Source organism: Nematolebias whitei, chromosome 7 (genome assembly GCF_014905685.2).
Source record: "Nematolebias whitei isolate Nwh7 chromosome 7, NemWhi1, whole genome shotgun sequence".
Lineage (NCBI taxonomy): Eukaryota > Metazoa > Chordata > Actinopteri > Cyprinodontiformes > Rivulidae > Nematolebias > Nematolebias whitei.
The window spans coordinates 407514-430331 of NC_056504.1; the positions used below are offsets into that span (position 1 = coordinate 407514).

At 44.5% G+C, this 22818-nt stretch overlaps 1 protein-coding gene and 1 pseudogene across 1 annotated transcript in view; both read right to left on the reverse strand.

Annotated features, from left to right (window-relative positions):
- Positions 1–22818, reverse strand: part of usp48 (ubiquitin specific peptidase 48) — a gene marked incomplete at its 5' end in the record, with an annotated part of 242914 nt that overhangs the window by 181185 nt on the left and 38911 nt on the right. The window contains 4 exon segments of the mRNA XM_037678534.1: positions 5591–5728; positions 6852–7031; positions 8257–8342; positions 19891–20024. Of these exon segments, the coding sequence (XP_037534462.1) occupies positions 5591–5728; positions 6852–7031; positions 8257–8342; positions 19891–20024 (538 nt within the window).
- LOC119411627 lies at positions 14061–16099 on the reverse strand (annotated as a pseudogene).

Consider the following 22818-nt stretch of genomic DNA (forward strand, 5'->3'; position numbering starts at 1 on the left):
TTCTTTCTGCAGCTGTGCAGCCTCCATGCCACACGATACTGGAGCACAGGATGCTCTCCACACACACACACCTGTAGATGGAGGTGAGGACTGACCTTCCCAGACCAGCTCGTCTAAGTCGCCTGAGGAAGTAGAGTCTCTGATGAGCTTTCGTGATCAGGCTGGTAGTGTTGTTGCCCCAGCTCAGGTTATCATTCATGTGCACACCCAAGTACTTGTAGCTGGAGACCACTTCCACCGTAGATCCTCTTATGTTCAGGGGGGTGTAGATGTTTTTGTTCCTTCTGAAGTCCACAATCATCTCCTTTGTCTTCTTCACATTGATGTGAATGTTATTCTCTTTGCACCAGCTCTCCAGGTGTTCCACCTCCTGCCTGTAGCTGTACTCATTGTAGTTTGTGATGCATCTCACCACCGCTGTATCATCTGCAAACTTTACAATATGACAGCCTGGATGGGTAGCTGCACAGTCATACATAAGCAGAGTAAATAGGAGAGGGCTCAACACACATCCCTGAGGAAAGCCAGTGCTGAGGGTTATGGTGGAGGAGGAGAAGTTGTGGTTGGTCCATTTGTTAAGAAGTCTAGTACCCAGTTGCAAATGGAGGGGCTTATTTCTAGTGTGAATAGTTTGTCCATCAGGTATCCTGATGCATGCTCAATAACAGGGGTGGAGGCCTCCGGGTTCAACTGTCCCCCTCTTACAATGCTCTTATTGCTAGTATCCCCTGTGAATAGTAAACAGCCATCAGTGTGCTAATGATCCATTGTTAGGCTGATGGTCCTTCTTGACCATGTGAGCAGATGGTTTTGGTTGTCAGCAACAAACTGGTTGATCCACTCTGAGAAGGTGCTATTTAAGAGACTGAGCTGAATACAGCACCTCAGACTGAGGAAATCTTTCGGATGAAAGACGAAACGTATCTAGATTTTTTTGCTTTGCTTTATTTTGTTTTTTTGAATGTCCAGAGGACCAGATTGAACTTTTTTAGATTTGTCCATCAGGGTTTGGGGGGATCATGGTGTTGAAGGCAGATGTGAATTCTACAAAGAGCATATGAACGTAAAAGTCTTTCTACTCAAGGTGGTTGAGCGCAGTGTGGCCCACAGAGGAGATGGCATCCTCTGTTGATCGGTTCTCACGGTATGCATACTGATGAGGGTCCTCGTTGACGTTGATGGTTGTTTTGATGTGAGTCATGACCAGTTTTTTAAAGCATTTAGCGACTATTGTGGTGAGGGCCACTGGCCGATAGTCATTCAGACCAGTCACTAGAGAGCTTTGTGGGACTGGGATGATGGTGGCAGTCTTCAGGCAGATGTGAACTGTCTCCAGGCTGAGTGAGGTGTTAAAGATGTCTGCCTCACAGAGATGAACGGCACATTCATTCAACACTTTTCCGGGGATGCTGTCTGGGCCGGTTGCCTTGTGCGGATTAATCCTCTTGAAAACACTCCTTACTTCTGCTGAGGTCATGCTGAGATGCTCTTCATCCGGTGGTTAGGTGAGTCTGCTGCTGGGTGGTCTGTTCGGGACTTCAAAGCATGCATAGAACTTGTTGAGGGCATCAGGCAGAGATGGGTTTTTGGGGAATTGTTCACTCCTTCCTTTATAATCTGTTATACACTTAATGCCAATCCACATGGTCCATGGGTCTTGTGAGGTGAATTGACCCTCGATTCTCTGTGCATATGTGGTCTTGGCCTTCTTAATACCAGCAACCAGCTCTTTTCTTGTCCTACTCAGCTCCTCTGAGTTTCCAGACCTGAAGGCAGTGTTCCTGGCTTCCAGCAGGGTGCGCACCTCTGCATTCAGCCAAGGTTTTCTGTTCGGGTAACTTTTAACATATCTGATGGCGGAGACTGTGTCAGTACATGTACTAATGTAACCCAGAACTGAGAATGCGTATTGGTCCAGATCAAGTGATCCTCCATTTTCAGCAGCTTCTTTGAAAACCTGCCAGTCTGTTCAATCAAAACAATCTCTCAGTATGGGGCCACTGTCCTGGATCCAACATTTAACTTTCTTTTGTACCGGTCTGGAACGTCTCAGCGGGAGCATGTATGCAGGGGCCAAGAAGATTGAGATGTGATCAGAGAATCCTAGGTGGGGGTGGGGTTCGGCTTTGTATGCATCTTTTACGTTTGTGTAAACACGGTCCAGCGTGTTGTTCCCACGTGTTGGTATGCCCACATACTGGTAAAAGCTTGGGAGGCAGTCCTTTAGATTCACGTGATAAAAGTCTCGAGCCACTATGTAACGAGCCTCAGGGTGTTTGTTTAACAGTGAACTGAGGAGATCATGCAGCTCTTGGAGAGTTTCATTGGCATTAGCATCCGGTGGAATGTAAACAACCGTAATGAAAGTCACTGTGAACTTGCGGGGTAAATAATGTGGCCGACATTTCACTGTTATCTGCTCCAAAGCCTTCGAGCATGAGTTTTTTACAACAGTACTGTTTGTGCACCAACTTTTACTCACGTAAATGCACACTCCGCCTCCCCGTGATTTCCCTGTTAGCTCACTGCAGCGGTCCGCTCGAAAAAAAAGTCTGTCATCCAGCTTGAAGACTGTATCCGGCGTTTCACTTGTAATCCATGTTTCCGTGAGGCAAAGCACCGCACACTAGAGGATGACATAGGAGTGGATTTTCACTCCTGTCCTGGTCCCAGAGAAAAAATCCTGTCCTGTCCCAATCCTGGTCCAGAGTAAAAAAATTAATCCTGTCCTGTCCCACTCCTGGTAACATGACTCCTGCTCCTGTTCAGAATCACTCCCACTCCTGTCCTTCTCCCGTTTTTCATTAAATTTTTAGGAAATACGTTGAATTTGATTTCATCTTTTACCCATTCCTGTTTAAATTACTTTGTGTTGTGCAGTTTTATTTCAAAAGATATGACAACAGGAACAGTTCATCTGTGGTGAAATAGAGACATTTATTGTCTTAATCCAAACAAAAACCTTCACTAAATGTCATAAAACAAATAATCCATGGTCTGTAGTCCATATAATGTTTCTACGGAGGATCAGCTGATGAGTCTGTTTCTGGCTCTTTTGAAGGTCAGTTCCAGTAAAAACAAAAAATCTAAACCAGTCCATGGGTCACACCATGTCTACCTTAGATGAAAGAACCCAAACATAACAAGTTGCATTTTACTAGTTTATTGAGCAATTGTTTCCTTTAAACAGTGACATCACTGTCATGATTTAAATTGTTTAAACAAACAAGCAAACAAACAAAAATAATGTACCAAGCAGAGAAGTCAACAAATAAAAATGTTTAAATTATTATACATTGGACGACGTCCTCAAGAAGTTCAGTGTATGTGGTCGAGGTAACGAGCTCGTTTGGGTGAAGCATGATGTCGTGCATCTTCCCAGACTTCAGAGCATCATTTACAGACTGGACCATTGCAGGTCTGGTGTTCCACCTCATCTCTCCACAGCTGGACCAGTCCAGAGCCTTGTGGAACCTAAAAGTGAAAGAAGACAGTGCACGAGTCAAAATACGGTCACAGTGACTACAAATTACAATCTGTTGGTCTTTCTTTTGGAAAAAATATTTTATCAAAAACAAGAGATTTACTATTGAAATTAAGTCAAGAAAATGTGACATTTGCACTTATAATTACAGAAGCTCAATTTTTCTTTATTTATTTCACTTATCATATTTTATAATTATTTAATGAGCCTCACAGGCAGAGATTACAAGATGTTATGTATCTTACCTGCTCTGTTGAAGTGTGTGACAAGGGTCTTTGTGTCCAAAGCTGTTTAACAGCTTGCTTCTAGAGCTAACAGCTTCCTGTGTTAGGTAGAAAAATTAAATTTAATTAAAGACAAACAAAAAGCTTAGTGCTACTTCTTGTGCCATGCTTTATAAAACAGTCTTTGAATAAAGTATTTACTTATGTAGGTAAACATAGATGTTTTAAAACCTGTTAAAATACACCAGAATGCAGGAAATAGCAGCTACTTTATTTAAAAAGTTATGGGGGAGGACCCACAGACCTCGCACCAATATGTCCCCCCTACAATAACAGTTATTATAATGTATATGTAACCAGCCTTTCATATAAAAACTGGGATATTTTTACCGGAGAACGCGTGCACTTTAACCAGGAAGAGTTCGGGTTTTTTTTTTTTACATTACAAACAGCAACAGATAATGAAGATTTTTACCTAAAAGCCCACATAACAAAGCAGAGCATAATTTTTTAATTAAAAGGGACGAGGTGGAGAAAAATGCGCTGTTTGAGTTCATTTACTGACGGTAAACAGCAGCTCTGTGAGGAGCTGCTGTTTAGCTGAGACTAAAGTTTAAATCAGCACAGCACCAACACAACTCTCATGAAGTTCAGGTTATTTGACACTTTCCTGCTCGTTCTGTGAGTTTAATAGACAGACAGTTACTTCTTACCTTGTGTTGCAAACTATTTTCAGTTACTCGGTACCGCTTCGCTCACTGCTCCTCCCCCTCTCGGTGAAAAGCTACGACTCGAACACTTAACTCCTGGGAAATGTAGTCCTTTTGACATGTTAAAGTGAAAACTTACTGAAAGAAAACTACAAAATAGCTGCGCCCGTGGTTTTTTTGTTTTTGTTTGTTTCATTTTCATTTTTGGTTATTGGTCAGTTCCCGCTCCTGTCTGCTCCCGTTAGCTTTCAGTCTGGTCACGTCCCGGTCACGTGAGTTATAATGAGGTTGACTCCGGTCCCGCCAGAATCCGGCCGGAATCACGTGACCGGCGGTACTCCCGAAAAAAAAAAACATCCTCTATCGCACACTTCATCTCTTCTTAGGCGTCCGCTCTCAGACGAAGCAAATCCATCTTGTTGTCCAACGAGTGGACGTTCGACAGAAAGAGAGACGGCATCGGGAGTTTTCCAGCTTTAGCGTTAGCTCGTAGCCTCACCATAACCCCGCCCGGCGTCCTCTCCTCTTAAGTTGGGAGCAGCGCTTCCTCTTTCCTGTTGGAATGCCTCTGTTGCAGCTTCCAGGTAGATGACTTTAAGATCTGAATTCTGCCAAGCTTAGTTTTTAGTTTGTTGCTGATTTCTGCTATATTTTGTGGCAAATCAGTTCCTATTTTCTAATCAATTCAGTTTGACTATAGTTCACACGATAAATCGTGAGGAGTCAGGCACAGAGTCAATATCAAAACTTCTAAAAACTGGGACAGTATCGGGAGCCTGTGAAGCTGCAACTGCTCTGAGCGCGGCCACTCCTTTTATTACACCCCACTACTTGTATTTGGAAGTGTCTCTGATACACATTTTATTAAACTCCTCATTTTACAGCATATAGAAATCATTTTTGATCACGCAAAGAGGAGAATTACACATTTATTTGCATATTTAAATGGAGGCATGTCAGGGGAGATGTCTCGTGCACTCGTTTCACATTTGTTGGGATTTAAAAAAGAAAAGGTGTGCAGAAACGTGTGAATTGATAAATGTGAATGTTTCTGTGCATATGCAGTTTTGTTCCTACGCCAACTTTCAGTATGAAAGCCGCTCACTCTTTCATACATGAGGCCCGTGGTCATTTATTTTTAGCAGACATACAAATAAAGGTCAACATCTTACCTGGCACCTCAACTTTGGTCTTGGAGTGAGCAGAGTCCTCATCACCTTGGATCTTGTACACCAACATGTAGGCATTTCTAGAGCAGTGATAACCTTTGCTGCACTTGGGCTTTCGTGACTGGGATTTCACCGTCTCAGCTGGTGAACAATGAAAAGCAGGGGATAAAAAATTAAGTTTGTATCTACAAACATGAACCCTATATCGAACTGTGGAACAGTACTTTCCTATTTTACCTTAGAAATAAAGCCCTTTGAGCTTACTGACTGCATCTCTGCTATGTTTTGTGAAATCAGAGCTTCTGGTTAACAAACTTACTCTTGTCTAAAATGAACTAAAAGTTTTCAAGAAAGGAGAAATGTTCATTTATTAGGGTGGCTGTGGCTGAGTGGTTAGAGCAGTCGTCCTCCAACGCATAAGTTTGGGGTTCGATTCCACCAGCAGTCACATGCCCAAGTGTCCCTGGGCAAGACACTGTTAAAGACGTGAGCTGGTTGCGGGCCACTGGACCCGGAAACCACCTCCAGCCCACGTCTTTTCCCCCGGCTCGAACCTCCCTCAGAAGTGGCAACTCTCATTATCAATAAATCAAGGAAACATCAATTAAGTTTTATCAATTGTATTAAAAAAGGCAGGAAAAGGTTGCAGTTTTACAGCGCTGGTCTCTCTTGTCTGTGACGCGTTCACAGACCCAGAAGAGCCCAGATGTCCCGTGTCATTACTCATATATACGGTCCTGGACTCCTCCTTTGCAGAAGGGGAGCTCAACCTGTCAGTGTATGAGGGGCGTGGCTAAGTGTGATCTCAATGGATCTTATGTGGTTTTGATGTGTTAGGAAATATGAGACGGTGCTTCAAAAGCCTCTCTACGTGATGTGGCAAGCAGATTAAACTCTATTCCGTGACAGATATCGAATTCCAGGGATACTCTTTTTAGAGTTGCTGGCAGTTTAACCCAGTCAGAACCGGGTCATAATTTCATTATAATCCCGTCTCTGAACAGATCAAAACCATAGGACCAGTCCAAAAATATCTTAACAAGACTGAACCCCTCATTGCCTGTGATGTGTGTCCCATCAGTGTATGAATGTGATAAAGCTCTGATTAGTCTCTACAGATTCAGATTAGCTTTGCAGAGATCTAGTAGAGTGCTGTATGAATGGGTAAATAAGGGAACAGACTGTGTTGTAAAGCGCTTTGTGTGTCTTGATAATAGAAAAACGCTATACAAGTACAGCCCATTTACCATTTATTAACACTTACCAATATCCTCTTCAATACCAAGATGCAGCTTCTTTCCTTCCATTTTCTCTATTTCCTCATCATTGAATTTGTACCAGTCACCAGTCAGCGCATCCTTCACATGAGCAATGTAGTGACCCGAATAAGCACTGATGCCCCGATGGATCAGAACAGCACTCAGTTCATAGACATACTTCAGATCTGTAAAAACGGAGTCCAGAAACAAACAAACAGCAGTTAGATAGTGAATTTAAGAAGTTGGTTTCTGAATCATACTTAGCCCAACTCAGAAACAAGTCTAAAATTAGTTTTGACTGCCTTGTTATAAATCATGATATGCTGAGGCACCCCCTCTAAAAATCACTTCTCCATGAAGGTCTTTTTTTTTTCCTTCAGACAAATTCAGGAGTGGATTAAAGCAGCACAGTCAAGTAAAAAGTGAGGGTATGATTTTTATCCTCACTGAAACAAAAGATCACTACAGTGGGTTAAAAAAGCATTAATGCGCCAGGACCATTGATTTTGTTGCCTTACAACCTGGAATTTTCTGCTTTTTAATAATTCATCCATCCATTACCTTTATCCGCTTATTCCTTTACAGGTTGCGGAGGTCACTGGTGCCCATGTCCAGTTATCACTGTGTGAGAGGCGGGGGACATCCTGGACAGGTCTCCAGTCCATCACAGGCACACAGAGACAAACAAGACACACAACCATTCACTCTCTCATTCACACCTAGGGACAATTTAGAGTTACCAATCAGTCTAACATGCATGTTTTTGGTCTGTGGGAGGAAACTGAAGTACCTGGAGAAAACCCACGCATGCACGGAGAGAACATGCAAACTCCACCCAGAAAGGAAGGGAAGCCAAGTTTTGAGATTGTCATCACTGTATGTTCCCATACAATGGTGAAATTAGTTCTCTGCATTTAACCCATCACATGTGAGATACACCCAGGTGGAGCAGTGGGCAGTTATGTAAGTGCCCGGGAAGCAATTAGGGATTGGGTGTCTTACTCGGAGACACCACAACATGTGGGAATGGCAGGGAGTCGAACTGCGACTTTCTGGTTGCAGGTTGGCTGCCATACCTCTAGCCCATCTCGGCCCCAAGGCCCCCGGCCAAGATTTGAACCGGGGCGACCTGCTCACTGAGAGGCGGCAGCTCTACTAACTGAGCCACCATGCTGATCCGCATTTTAAGTTTTATTAAAAATAAAAACACTCAGAGTCCTGAGGGTGCAACTTGAGTCCACGTTGTGCCAGGAAAGGCATTCAAAATAAAAACAACTGCCAAATAGGTCAGGAAAATTTGCTCAATGTGGTGACGCCTGTATAAGGGCATCGATTTAACTACAATTTATAATATAGTCAAATATGATAAGTTTGTATATTATCACCTGTCATATTACTAACATATTTTACCTGGTCTCCCTTCCAAAAATGGTCCCATATCCAGCTGTTCTGGAAAACTGATGAAAGTGTTGAGCTTCTTCTTATGGCCTGTTTGCCTAAAAAAAATAAAAAAGATTTAAAAAAAAAATAATAATAATAAAAATCCTCATTTCAGTACAAACACCACACTTTGGTCCTGGTTCTGTGTATTACAGAGAGTCTCCTTATTTATTTATTTATTTGTAAATTCTGTGATTCCATTTGCATTTTCAGGGCAGCTGTGGCTGAGTGGCTAGATCATTGTCCTACATTGGGAGAGTTGGGGGTTTGATTCCACCAGCAGTCACATGCTGAAATGCCCCTGGGCAAGACACTGAACCCCCTCATTGCCTATGATGTGTGTCCCATCGGTGTATGAATGTGATCTAAAGCACTGATTAGTCTTTGTAGACAGCTGAATGCTGTATGAATGTGTGCGAAGGTAAATGAAGCCACAGCAGTGCTTCCCCTACAGTGTTGCCAAATAGTCGAGGTTTTCCAGCACAAAAATCTGTTAAAAACCGCCACATCACGCAAAAACCCATCCAATCAATATCAAGTTATATTTACTGTTTGAACATGAACGTACATCAGTATAAGTCAAGGTAAGTGTATACACACACACACACACACACACACACACACATATATATGTGTGTATGTATTGTCATCATTGCATGCTCCCATACAATGGCAACACTGACTCTCTGCATTTAACCCATCCACCACCAGGTGGCGCGGTGGGCGACCTTAGGAGGTGCCTGGAGAGCAACTGGGGATGGGGTGACCTGCTCAGAGACACCAAAAGATGTGCAGTGACTGAGGATGGAACCCGGGACCTTCAGGTCCCGAGTCGTTGCCCTGCCCCTACACCATCTTGGCCCCCAACACACACACACACAAACACACACACAATGCCCCCCACCTCAGGGCGGCTGTGGCTGAGTGGTTAGAGCAGGCGTCCTCCAATGCAAGAGTTGGGGGTTCAAATCCACAAGCAGTCAGATGCTGAAGTGTTCCTGGGCAAGACACTGAACCCCTCGTTGCCTCCGATGTGTCCCATCAATGTATAAATGTGATAAAGCTCTGATTAGTCTCTTTAGAATGACTTGTTCAATTAGCTTTGTACAGATCTAGTAGAGTACTGTATGAATGGGTAGATGAGACACAGATTGTTGTAAAGAGCTTTAAGTGTCTTGAAATAAGATAGAAATGTGCTATATAAGTGCAGTCTATTTACCATTTACCTCCTGAAAAGATGTATGGGTGTTTATGTGTTCATCGATGTGATTAATCAAAATCAGTTAAATGTGAACGTTAGTGCTCTTTATACAGAAAATTTGCATGACACATTTCAGGATCTGGTTATTATAGGCACAGATTAAATGTTAAATATGAATTTTTTGACATGATGATGGTTTTTATACCCCAATATGGCAAACCAAAAAGGGACAAAGACAACAGATTACAAAAAGGTGAATGGTTATTTACAGTGCAGGAACGGGGATGGGTTTGCTGTTGGGAGAAGCGGAGGACAAGATGAGTCTCTTGAGGATAATGTTTGATTTGATTGTTTTTATAAGTGGAAGTCTTTATTACTGTTATTGTTTGTTGCAGGTGGCACCGAGGTAGAGAGGAGAAAAGGTTTTGTGACGAGAGGGAATCCAGAGAGGTAAGTAGGTGATTGAAGGAGTGTCATGGCCAGGAGTCCAGAGTGTTGTTTTGCTGAGCTGAGAGAGTTGGGTGTGCAGGTTAGGCGACCAGATCCAGCCAGATCCAGGGAGAAGACAAACAGGTACAAAGAATAGGAACAAATCTGACGGGCAGAATAACAACAGGTTAGAATACTTCTAAGGCTGCCAGGCTGTCACAAAATTGCCTAAGGTAATCAATGCTCCAGTGTAGGATGAGTGTCTGGCCGAGGTTTAAGTAATGCAGTGTGAACAGGTCTGGCAGACGAGGTGAAAGTGTAACTAATCGGCTGATGAGTTGCTGTGATGAAGAGTGGTAAAAAAGAAAAACCGAGAATTCCACAGTGCGCCCCTCCTCAAGTATCCCCTTTTTTCGATCTCTTCACAGGATGAGCCGAGGAGGAGGAGGATATTAAGGTGGAGTCCAGAATGAATGATCGAGGGACCCAGGACAGCTCCTCGAGACCATAGCCCTCCCAGTGCACGAGGTATTGGAGGCTTCGTCCCCTGCGTTGAACATCAACGAGGCGTCTGACTGTGTAGACTGGATCATCATTGACCAGACGGGAGAATAAAAGGAGGTTGGTAGGTGGGTTCAGGGGACTGGTGGAGACAGACTTGATCTGGGACACGTGGAAAATGGGATGGATCCACAAAGATGCAAGTAACTGGAGGTGGACAGCTGACGGGTTTATGATCTTGATAATAGGGAACGGGCCAATGAACCTTTGGGTCAACTTTCTGGGAGAGTCTCTCAACTTAATGTCCATCCATCCATTTTCTTCCGCTTATCCGGGGTCGGTTCGCGGGGGTAACAGCCTAAGTAGGGAGGCCCAGACTTCCCTCTCCCCAGCCACTTGGTCCAGCTCCTCCGGGGGAATCCCAAGGCGTTCCCAGGCCAGCCGAGAAATAGTCCCTCCAGCATGTCCTGGATCTTCCTGTGGGTCTCCTCCCGGTGGGACGTGTACGGAACCCGTCACCAGGGAGGCGTCCAGGAGGCATCCTAAACAGATGCCCGAGCCACTTCAACTGGCTCCTCTCGATGTGGAGAAGCAGCGGCTCTACTCGGAGTCCCTCCCGGATGATCGAGCTTCTCACCCTATCTCTAAGGGAGAGCCCAGACACCCTGCGGAGAAAACTCATTTCGGCCGCTTGTATCCGAGATCTCATTCTTTCGGTCACAACCCAAAGCTCATGACCATAGATAAGGGTAGGAACGTAAATCGATCGGTAAACTGGGAGTTTTGCCTTGTGACTCAGCTCTCTCTTCACCACGACAGACCTGTACAGCGCCCGCATCACTGCAGACGCTGCACCTATCCGACTATCGATCTCACGTTCCATTTTTCCCTCATTCGTGAACAAGACCCCAACATACTTGAACTCCTCCACTTGGGGCAGGACCTCCTCCCTGACCAGGAGAGGGCACTCTACCCTTTTCCGGCTCAAGACCATGCCTCGGATTTGGAGGAACCTATCTTCATCCCAGCCGTATCGCACTCGGCTGCGAACCGTTCCAGCTAAAGCTGTATATCACGATCTGATGAAGCCAACAGAGTCAGAGAGTCAGAGTTTCTTTATTGTCATTCGCACCTCATGTGGTACATGTGGTAGAGCGAAATTATGTACACGTGGTCCCAGTTACATCCAACAATAAAATGTATAAGAAAAACAGTAATATCATCTAAGATATGAACTAAGAAAAACATCAACTAAATATACACTAAGCACTCATAACATAAAACATTGAACATCAGCACAAACATGAACATGAGTCTGTGAGCAGATGTGCACGCACGAACACATCAACATTGAAACAGATCAGCAGCAACATGAAACAGATCAGCAGCAACATGATATGGTTTTTCACAATGATTATTCTAGTTAGAGATTCATGAGTCCAACAGCCTCAGGGTAGAAGCTGTTCCTCAGTCTAGTGGTTCTACACTTAATGCTCCTTAACATCCTTCCTGAGGGGAGTGGGGCAAAAAGTGTGTGTGCTGGGTGAGTGGGGTCCTTCATGATGCAGGTGGCCCTCTTCCTGCATCTGGAGGTGTAGATGTCTGTGATGGTGGGGAGGCTGATTCCGACAGACTTCTGTGCAGCCTTCACCACTCTCTGCAAAGTTTTTCTTTCTGCAGCTGTGCAGCCTCCATGCCATACGTTGATGCTGGAGCACAGGATGCTCTCCACTGCACACCTGTAGAAGGAGGTGAGGACTGAGCTTCCCAGACCAGCTCACCTCATCTGTCTGAGGAAGTAGAGTCTCTGATGAGCTTTCTTGATCAGGCTGGTGGTGTTGTTGCTCCAGCTGAGGTTGTCATTCATGTGTACACCCAAGTACTTGTAGCTGGAGACCACTTCCACTGTAGATCCTCTTATGTTCAGGGGGGTGTAGATGTTTTTGTTCCTTCTGAAGTCCACAATCATCTCCTTTGTCTTCTTCACATTGATGTAAAGGTTGTTCTCTTTGCACCAGCTCTCCAGGTGTTCCACCTCTTGCCTGTAGCTGGACTCATCATTGTTTGTGATGCATCCCACCACCGCTGTATCATCTGCAAACTTTACAATGTGACAGCCTGGATGGGTAGCTGCACAATCATACGTGAGCAGAGTAAACAGGAGGGGGCTCAACACACTTCCCTGAGGAGAGCCAGTGCTGAGGGTTATGGTGGAGGAGGAGAAGTTGTGGATCCTCACTAACTGTGGTCTGTTTGTTAAAAAGTCTAATACCCAGTTGCAAATGGAGGGGCTTAGTCCTAGTGTGGATAGTTTGTCCATCAGGGTTTGGGGGATCATGGTGTTGAAGGCGGATGTGAAGTCCACAAAAAGCATATGGACGTAAGTTTTTCTGCTCCAGGTGGTTGAGCGCAGTGTGGACCACAGAAGAGATGGCATCCTCTGTTGATCGGTTCTCACGGTATGCATACAGATGAGGGTCCTCGTTGATGTTGATGGTTGTTTTGATGTGGGTCATGACCAGGACCACATCATCTGCAAAAAGCAGACACAATCCTAAGGCCACCAAAACGGATCCCCTCAACACCTTGGCTGAGCCTAGAAATTATGTCCAAAAATGTTATGAACAGAATCGGTGACGGCAACCTTGGCAGAGTCCAACTCTCATCAGGAACAAGACCGACTTACTGCCGGAAATGTAGACCAGACTCTGACACTGGTCATACAGGGACCTAACAGCCCGTATCAAAGGGCCTGATACCCCATACTCCCAGAGTATCTTCCACAGGGTTCCCCGAGGGTCGCAGTCGAACACCTTCTCCAAGTCCACAAAAAATGTAGACCGGTTGGGCAAACTCCCATGCACCCTCCAGGACCCTGCTGAGAGAGTAGAGCTGGTCCAGTGTTCCACGACCAGGACGAAAACCGCACTGCTCCTCCTAAATCCGAAGTTCGACTATCCGACGGACACTCGTCTCCAGAATCCCAGAATAGACCAGGGAGGCTTAAGAGTGTGATCCCCTATAGTTGGAACACACTATACGGTCCCTCTTCTTGAACAGGGGGACCACCACCCCCTCAAGCCTCAAGTGTTTGTTTTTTTCCACTGCAGTGAAACTTTAACTGAGTGGGGGAGAAAAACACAAACCGGTTTCCAAACAAAAGCAGCACAGGTCGAAGTAGCAGCTTTTTACAGGCAAGTTACAAAAATAAATGTCTAAAAAGTCACAGAACTTTAAAATATGTCAGATGAATAAACATTTCACCCTGTTTCCTAAAGCTTTAACCAAGTTTTTTATATGTTAATGCCAAAATCTCAACAGGCAAAACAAGTTCTCCACTCAACATGGCACCTTATCTGATTTTTGTTCTTTCAAGATATAAAAGTCTACAAAGTATTTATTTTCACAGACATAAAATGGCACATTTAGGAGTCATAAACATGAGAAATCAGAGTACAAAGAGGAGACAATGTACCAGCGCAGGTGACTTTATAGCAGCAGGTGAGTTCAAAGTGCAGAGAGGCGGACGAAAATCAGAAAATGAAGCCGTGGCTTCTAAAAACAGAGGAGCCTATAGCTGGTCCTTTTTGTGCAGAAGTCTTTGAATTGGGGAGGACGTGTGCTTGGATCCGATGATGTTAGTTCTGTGGAGTACGGAGGTGCTGACGCTGTGTGGGCGTGTCATCGGCCATCTTGGAGGCTCAGCTGATGTGGCTCAGTTTCCAGTATAAAGGTCCACAGTGCTGGAGCTCAGGCCCCGGCTCAACCCGAAGTTACCGCGTCCTCGAGCCTGGAATGAGTCATCGCTTGTTTTGTTCAGGTAATTCAAGGAGGCGGCTCTCTTCATGTTTGTGCTGCGGGGTTTTGGAGGTCCATTGCCCTGAAGCTTCTTCACCAGCAGCTCGCTGCTGCGACGTAAAACATCGGAGTTTTCCCCGAGAACCACTGCGCTGCAGGGCTCCACTGCCGTCCCCATTCCACTCCACGCCCATACTCACTTCCTCGCCAGTCTCAGAGCCGCTCTCATACTTAACGCTGGTCAGGCTGTCTCTGCTCCTCCGCCTGTCTCCATCCGTATCTTTCAGGAGCTCCACCACGCGTGTTTGGTGGATTGGATCGATGCCCTGCTTGCGAGACCTCACAGCGCACTCCTCCAGGGTCTCTGCAGCCTCTAGCTTGCCCTGCCGGCAGTACAGGGCGCCCAGGTTCCTCAAGGTAGTGTTCACTATAGGGCTGTTGACTTTGCAGGCCTTGTACCAGCCACCGTACTCTCCATACGGGGTGTTGTCTCTGTGTTTGCCCTTGCTCATCTCCTCTCTTTCCTCTGCGTGCATCCAGATGGGCTTGTTCTCAGCATCCACAGATCCAAACTCCTTCTCGTGAGCGTGGGTCAGAACCTCTTTGTAGAGGATCTCAGCCTCCTTGTATTTCCCGTTTCAGAAAACAGGACGCCAGGTTGTTCTTGGTTTTGGCCACGTTGGGATCATCCGGGCCCAGCCTGCACTCGTAGATCTCCAGGGCACAGCAGTAGTAATATTCCACCTCCTCGTATTTGCCCTGATTCTGGCACAGGAGAGCCAGGTTGTTTAGCTGTTTGGCCACATCTGGGTGGTCCTTCCCAAGAACCTTTTCTCTGATCTCCAGAGCCCTCTTACACAGAGGCTCGGCTTCTTTGTACTTCCCTCTCTTTCCGTACAGCACAGCCAAGTTGTTCCACGTTGCAGCAACGGCTGGATGGTCTTTGCCCAGGGTTTTCTCACAGATGGAGAGCGCATTGTTGAGCAAATGAGCTGCCTCTTTGTATTTGTTTTGATCCCTATAAACTAAGGCTAAAATGTTAAGCATGGTGGCAACGTCAGGATGGTCGTGTCCAGAGGTCTTCTCCAGGTCCTCCAGAGCCTGCTTGCAGAGGGGCACTGCCACCTCGTACCTGCCCTGCGAGGCGTACTGGATCACAAGGTTGTGCAGGGTTCTCAGGCGAGCTGGAATCTTGTAGCCGCCCTGCTGGGCTGCAGCAACAGCTGCACTGTTGTGTTGGTGCTGCATTCCTTGACCCTGCTCCTCTTCATCGTTGGGGAAGAGGTCGTCCAAGTTGTCCTTTGGTGTCTCTTTGTCTTTCTCCTCCTGAGTGGGTGCGATGTCTTCGTTGTACTTTTTGAGCTGGTTCATGAACTCCAGGTGCTTCTTCTCCTCCTCCAGCTGGGCCACGTTCTGCTCACTCTTCTGCAGCTTCTGCTGGGTGTTGGCCAGCTTGTCGCGCAGCCACTGGTTCTCCTGGCAGAGCCTCCTCACCTGCGCGTGCAGCTTCTGCTTCTCGGACTTCACGGCGTTCAAGTGGTTGGACAGGGCCATCATCACCTGCGCTTCTCCCAGGCCCAGTTCAATCATCTCCACAGACTTGCGGAGCAGATTGGACTTCTCGTGGACCAGGTTGGCCTCTTCATCCTTCTTTAGGCACTTGATGGTATCCAGCAGGCTGTGGAGGATCGAGTTGTGCTCGTTCTTCAGAGCCTCCAGACCCTGGATCACCAGCTTTGTGTTGGAGATGATCTCCTCCTGGGAGAGCTTCTCGAGCTTCTCTTCTCGTGGGTACACCATGGTCGACATGTTCTCTGGAGCTCAAGGAAACCGAGATCTAGGAGAACTGACGGATAGCTCAGCTCAGCCCCTTTAAATCCAAAATGTCTCTCATCACAGACATCTACACCTCCAGATGCAGGAAGAGGGCCACCTGCATCATGAAGGACCCCACTCACCCAGCACACACATTTTTTGTCCCACTCCCCTCAGGAAGGAGGTTGAGGAGCATTAAGTGTAGAACAACTAGACTGAGGAACAGCTTCTACCCTGAGGCTGTTAGACTCATGAATCTCTAACTAGAATAATCACTGTGAAAAACCATATCATGTTGCTGCTGATCTGTTTCATGTTGCTGCTGATCTGTTTCATGTTGCTGCTGATCTGTTTCAGTGTTGCTGCTGATCTGTTTCCATGTTGCTGCTGGTCTGTTTCAATGTTGATGTGTTCATTCGTGCTCATCTGCTCACACGGACTCATGTTCATGTTTGTGTAATGTTTTATGTTATGAGTGCTTAGTGTATATTTAGTTGATGTTTTTCTTAGTTCATATCTAAGATGTTATTACTGCTTTTCTTTTCCATTTTATTGTTGGATGTAACTGGGACTCTGTGTACATAATTTCGCTCCACCACATGTACCACATGAGGTGCGAATGACAATAAAAAAACTCTGACTCTGGGGAAAAAAAAAAGAAGAAATCTGTACGCCTTTTTCTAACTGTCCATTGTTGTCATCATGCTTTGTTGAAATCAGGTCTCTCTTGTAAATGAGTCCTCGAGGCTCAGTGGGATTAAACTGTCTAAATAAAGTCCAAAAAAGTTCAATCTGGTCCTCTGGACATTCAAAAAAACAAAACAAAGCAAAAAAAAATCTAGAAACGTTTCGTCTCTTATCCAAGAGACTTCCTCAGTCTGAGGTGCTGTTTTCAGCTCAGTCTCTTAAATAGCACCTTCCCTGAGTGAGAGAATATTGTGATATATTTACAAAGCTAAGAACTTTTTCCAGCAGTATATAAAACTCAAAATGAGTTTTGGGGTGAATGTGACTGAAAATGATCACTAATATAACGTCACAAATGGTAAAAATGTTAACAGTTTACCATTGTACTGGGAAATTTAATTGAATAAATTTATGCAGTATTGAGTTAAGTTGAAATCAGGTCTCTCTTGTAAATGAGTCCTCGAGGCTCAATGGGATTTACCTGACTAAATAAAGGTTGAATGAAAAAGTCATTTGTGCCAGCCCTCCACAATATTTGTTGTTTCTCATGTGGCCCCATGGAAAAAATAATTGCCCACCCCTGCTCTAGAGCAACGTGGATATCCTAACTGGGCCTTCCTGAAAGCAGAGAAGAAACCCAAACAGGACTCCAGTCAGCCATCAGGTGAAAAGGAGGAACCCAGACCCAGACCAGTGGTCATTCCGTATGTTGAGGGAGTATCAGAGAAACTGAGACGTTTATTTTCTAAACATAACGTCCCAGTGGCTTTTAAACCCCAAAATACATTAAAGACTGGTTCATCCCAAAGATCCAGTCCCCCGGCACAAACAGAGTAATGTTGTGTATGTTGTTCAGTGTCAGGAGGGCTGTGATCAGTCTTACATCGGGGAAACAAAACAGCCACTGGCCAAAAGGATGGACCAGCACAGAAGATCAACATCATCAGGCCAGGATTCTGCGGTCTACACTCATCTCCAGGCCAGCGGTCACTCTTTCAAGGATGAAGATGTTCACATCCTGGACAGAGAGGAACGATGGTTTGAGAGAGGAGTAAAGGAGGCCATCTTTGTGAAAAGAAACCGTCCATCATTAAACAGGGGTGGAGCCTCCGGGTTCAACTGTCCCCCTCTTACAATGCTGTGATTGCTAGTATCACTCAGCCCTCTGTGAACAGTAAACAGCCATCAGGTGCTAATGATCCATTGTTAGGCTGATGGTCCTTCTTGAGCATGTGATCAGCTGGTTTTGGTTGTCAGCAGCAAACTGGTTGATCCACTCTGAGAAGGCGCTATTTAAGAGACTGAGCTGAAAACAGCACCTCAGACTGAGGAAGTCTCTTGGATGAGAGACGAAACGTTTCTAGATTTTTTTTGCTTTGTTTTGTTTTTTGTTTTTTTGAATGTTCAGAGGACCAGATTGAACTTTTTTGGATTTTTCTACCTGGATTATTGAGCATGCATCAGGATAGTCTAAATAAAGGTTGAATGAATGAAAATACACAATGCTCCTCAACCTCCTCCCTCAACTCAATTTACAACATTTCTTCGAAGAGAAAACAGGCTTTAGGCGAGCCGATTTGCCCTGTTGGCACGCACGCAGCTGGATATCTCATCGACTTGGAAGACTTGATGATGTGTCTATCTCTGCTGCCATTTGTGGATTTTAAGGACGCATATTTAATTAGCTTTTCGATAACTGGTTCCTGCTTTTTGGATTCGGCTGGTTGCTGGTTTTATCAATTGGTCAAGGAAGTCGTCTGCAACAAATTCAGACCCGATCACACTGCTTGCCTTTATGATGGCTTGGTTCGTGTCTCGAGTACCCGGACTCAAATGCTTTGGGCAGAATGGAACAGATCTTAGGGATTTTACTCAGTCACGTTCCATTGGTGTGGCCATGTATTTTGGACATTTCGGAACTGAGTGGACCAACACCGACTCAAGGTAGATGTCATTAAGTTCTGCCTGTCTCCAAAACAACTGTGTGTTTATCTGAATTTGGCTCCCTTGGCTTGCCTTGAAGGTTATCTTATCTGAATTCGCCTGGAGAAAATGAGATCTGACCCCCTTCCTGAGGAATTTACAACCGATAACCAGATGAAACCAGCTGAATAAACTTTGTGTCATCATTTCAGGACTCATGGATTTTCATAGTCGTTATTCTTGGCCATTCCTTGACATACCTGGAGAATGTTTATAGATCTCACCTGAGGACATTGGCTGATTATTACATCCTTATCAGAACTCTTACAGTGACCTCGAGAGCATCTATGAACATGCTCACCGCTCTCGGCTCCCCCCTCTGCAGAATGTCTATGTCACTATGTGCTTGTTTGTGTGAGGTGTTTTTTTTAATATTAGAGGGGGTTTTTTTCAGGCAGGAAAAAAAAAAGTCTGATAGGATTTTTTTTCGCCTCCAACTCCTACATGTGTCCATTTTACCACTTTTTTGTCTGACCAAACGGGTCTCACTTGTAAATGAGTCTTTTAGGCTCAATGTGATTTATCTGTTTAAATAAAGGTTGAATGAAAAAAAAAGAAGAAGCTTGGTTCAATATTATAACTAAAAACTGAGGTTTTTAAAGGTTTTCTCAACTTTGAATATTTAAACAACATCCTTGAATCTTATTCCTAAATTCTAAAAAGAACCAGATCAGTAAGAATAGCCATTCTACAACGAAGGTGAACGACTGTTGAATGTGAGTTTCCCTGTGGACGATGATCCAACCCCGGCTGCTAGGTTGGGCGAGTCATGAGGTGAGATAAGGGTATGACTCACAGATGGAGGTTGTTAACATATCTGGGTGAATCACCTTCAATACAGCCTTAAGTGGAACTAACTTAAGGTCACTCTGGGTAATACTCAAGTGCTAGATTTAGTTCGGAATACCCCTTAGAGGAGAGGCTGCAGTGGGGTTTAGCCATAACTCAGACGGTAACTCCACTGGGTAGATTGAGACACTTTGTGGAATCATAAAGCCTTGCTGGTGCTTGTTTAAAATAAATAAATTGACAACATGTCACAATATTCAAAACTACATTTATGTTGTACTTCATGTACTGTTTGATAAACTATACATATGTGGAAAAAAACAAATGTAACATTCAGCTACAGTAATAAGGGTACACATTCAGCCAGTAACAACAAAACAGCCCAAGAGTCTGTGACTCACCTGTCAAAGACAAATCGCATAAGCTGCAGATTGAGGGTTGAAGGTAGGCTGTGCAGTCTGATCCTCCGTGTGGCTCTCTGTTTACTCTGACAGCTCTCACAAAAGTAACAATTCTCCCCATCCAGTTTCTCTTCCTTAAGATTCAGAAACAACACAAATGTGTAATTACAAGTTGGGTTGAGCGCTGCTTTGTGATGAAAGCAACTCCTGCTTGTGTAAGGAACATTTCATTTTTGGTGGATTTATGTATTTTGTGTTGTGTGAGTTGGCGTGATGTGAATGGCAAGAATGCTGTATTTGAAATGCACATTAGTGCTTGACAGTTTGTGAAGCCTTTATAATTTTCTATTTTTATGCATAAATATGACGTAAAAGATCATCAGATTTTCACATAACTCCTAAAAGTAGATAAAAAGAACCCAGTTAAAATAAATGAAACAAAAATATTACATTTGATAATTTATTGAAAAAAATAATCCAATATTACATATTTCTGAGTGGCAAAAGTATGTAAACCTCTAGAATTACCAGTTAATTTGAAGGTGAAATTGAGTTAGGTGTTTTCAATCAATTGCCCCTTTTGCACTGCCCCTGATAAGCCCCAATTCTGGGCAGCCTGCCACAGAAAGAACCCTTTTGCACCAGTACTTTAGCTAGTGGAGTGGCTGTGGCTGAGTGGTTAAAGCAGTCGTCCTCCAATGCGAGAGTTGGGGGTTCGAATCCACCAGAAGTCACACACTGGAGTGTCCCTGGGCAAGACACTGAACCCCTCGTTGCCTCCGATGTGTGTCCGATCAGTGTATGAATGTGATAAAGCACTGATAAGTCTCTTTAGAATGATTTGTTCAATTATCTTTGTAGAGATCTAGTAGAGTGCTGTATGAATGGGTAAATGAGGCACAGATTGTGTTGTAAAGAGCGTTGAGTATCTTGAAATAAGATAAAAAGGCGCTATACAAGTACAGTCCTTTTATTATTTTTAGCTGATTTGAGGCTGATTCAGGACCTCTTTTCGTCCCTGCTTCTCTGGTGGGACCGAGCGAGCTCAGTCGAGCGGTGTCCGGACCGAAACGTGAATGCAGGACTCTGATTGGTCAGGGAGAGGAATCACTGGATCTCAGAAACTTTTCATTGATCCGCCATTTGCAATTTCTCTGGATGCGGAGCAGCGGCTGGATCTATTTTTAACATTTTAAAAACAACAATGACAACGCCGTGTTTAATTCTGAAGTCCAGGCGTATTTTGTGTTTGGTGACAGACGATAAAATTCGAGTGAGTGGTGTCACCACAGAGGATCATACGAGCTGCCGAGCTGTTGAAGCACGTGAGGCCGAACCCCAAGCCCCGGCCTCGCCTGCTCACAAAGGCCGGATTCGAGCCTTGGCAGGCGAAAGGACCAGGATGGAAGGACAGAGGGTGGAAATGTTTTCTTAAAAACATTTTAGGTATAAAAAATACGTTTTTTTATCAGTGAAGATTTAGAATAAATACACGGTGCTGGCTTTATCGTGAAATCCTGTTTTCACTTTGACTTTAAATAATCTGTTAATTAAAGTTAATTCAACTGAAAAATCATATTGGATCTCTCAGGAATATTTCCCTCAAACAAGTTTAAAGAAGAGACACAGCCTTTGGTTCAACTTTATTCTAACCTACAGATGAACAAATCACTAACCAAGCATTACACTTTAAATTAAAGCTTTAAATCAAAGCTAAAAATAATCTGTATACAAGAAAAAATAATCTGTATACAAGAAACAAAACCACAATGAGTGCAAATACATCAAATGATGAAGAAAAATATAGAATTTTAAATATATATATCCTGATGCATGCTCAATAATCCAGGTAGAAAAATCTAAAAAAGTTAAGTCTGGTCCTCTGGAAACGAAATACCATGTTTCCTCAGGATTGACCCCAAGGGGAGCAGATACAATGAGAACAGAAGGGGTCCAAGAATGGAGCCTTGTTGGACCCAACAGGAAAGAGGGACAGAAGCAGATAAATGATTGTCGAAGTTAACACTGAAACTCCTGTCACCCAGATATGAACGGAACCATTCTAGCGCCACCCCTCAAAAATTACATTCATAATCTTGGTTAGATGACTAAAAACTCATATTAAATAATTCAAACAGATCAGCAGCAACATGAAATAGATCAGCAGCAACATAATGTGATTTTTCACAGTGATTATTCTAGTTAGAGATTCATGAGTCTAACAGCCTCAGGGTAGAAGCTGTTCCTCAGTCTAGTGGTTCTACACTTAATGCTCCTCAACCTCCTTCCTGAGGTGAGCGGAATAAAAAGTGCGTGTGCTGGGTGAGTGAGGTCCTTCATGATGCAGGTGGCCCGCTTCCTGCATCTGGAGGTGTAGATGTCTGTGATGGTGGGGAGACTGACTCCAACATCTTCTGTGCAGCCTTCACCACTCTCTGCAAAGCTTTTCTTTCTGCAGCTGTGCAGCCTCCATGCCACACGTTGATGCTCGAGCACAGGATGCTCTCCACTGCACACCTGTAGAAGGAGGTGAGGACTGAGCTTCCAGACCAGCTCGTCTCAGCCGCCTGAGAAAGTAGAGTCTCTGATGAGCTTTCTTGACCAGGCTGGTGGTGTTGGGGCTCCAGCTGAGGTTGTTGTTCAGGTTCACACCCCAGTACTTGTAGCTGGAGACCACTTCCACCGCAGATCCTCTTATGTTCAGGGGGGTGTAGGTGAGTTTGTTCCTTCTGAAGTCCACAGTCATCTCCTTTGTCTTCTTCACACTAGCTATGTTAACATGGACATAAGTAATCAGATCAAACGGCCATTAGGAATAAAAACGCGTCATGTAAACACCCCGTTCAGGTTATTTTTTGTTTATTCAGCATGATCAGAAATAATTTGTGATCAGAAAGAAATGGGTGGTTTTCGCCAATTCATAACACG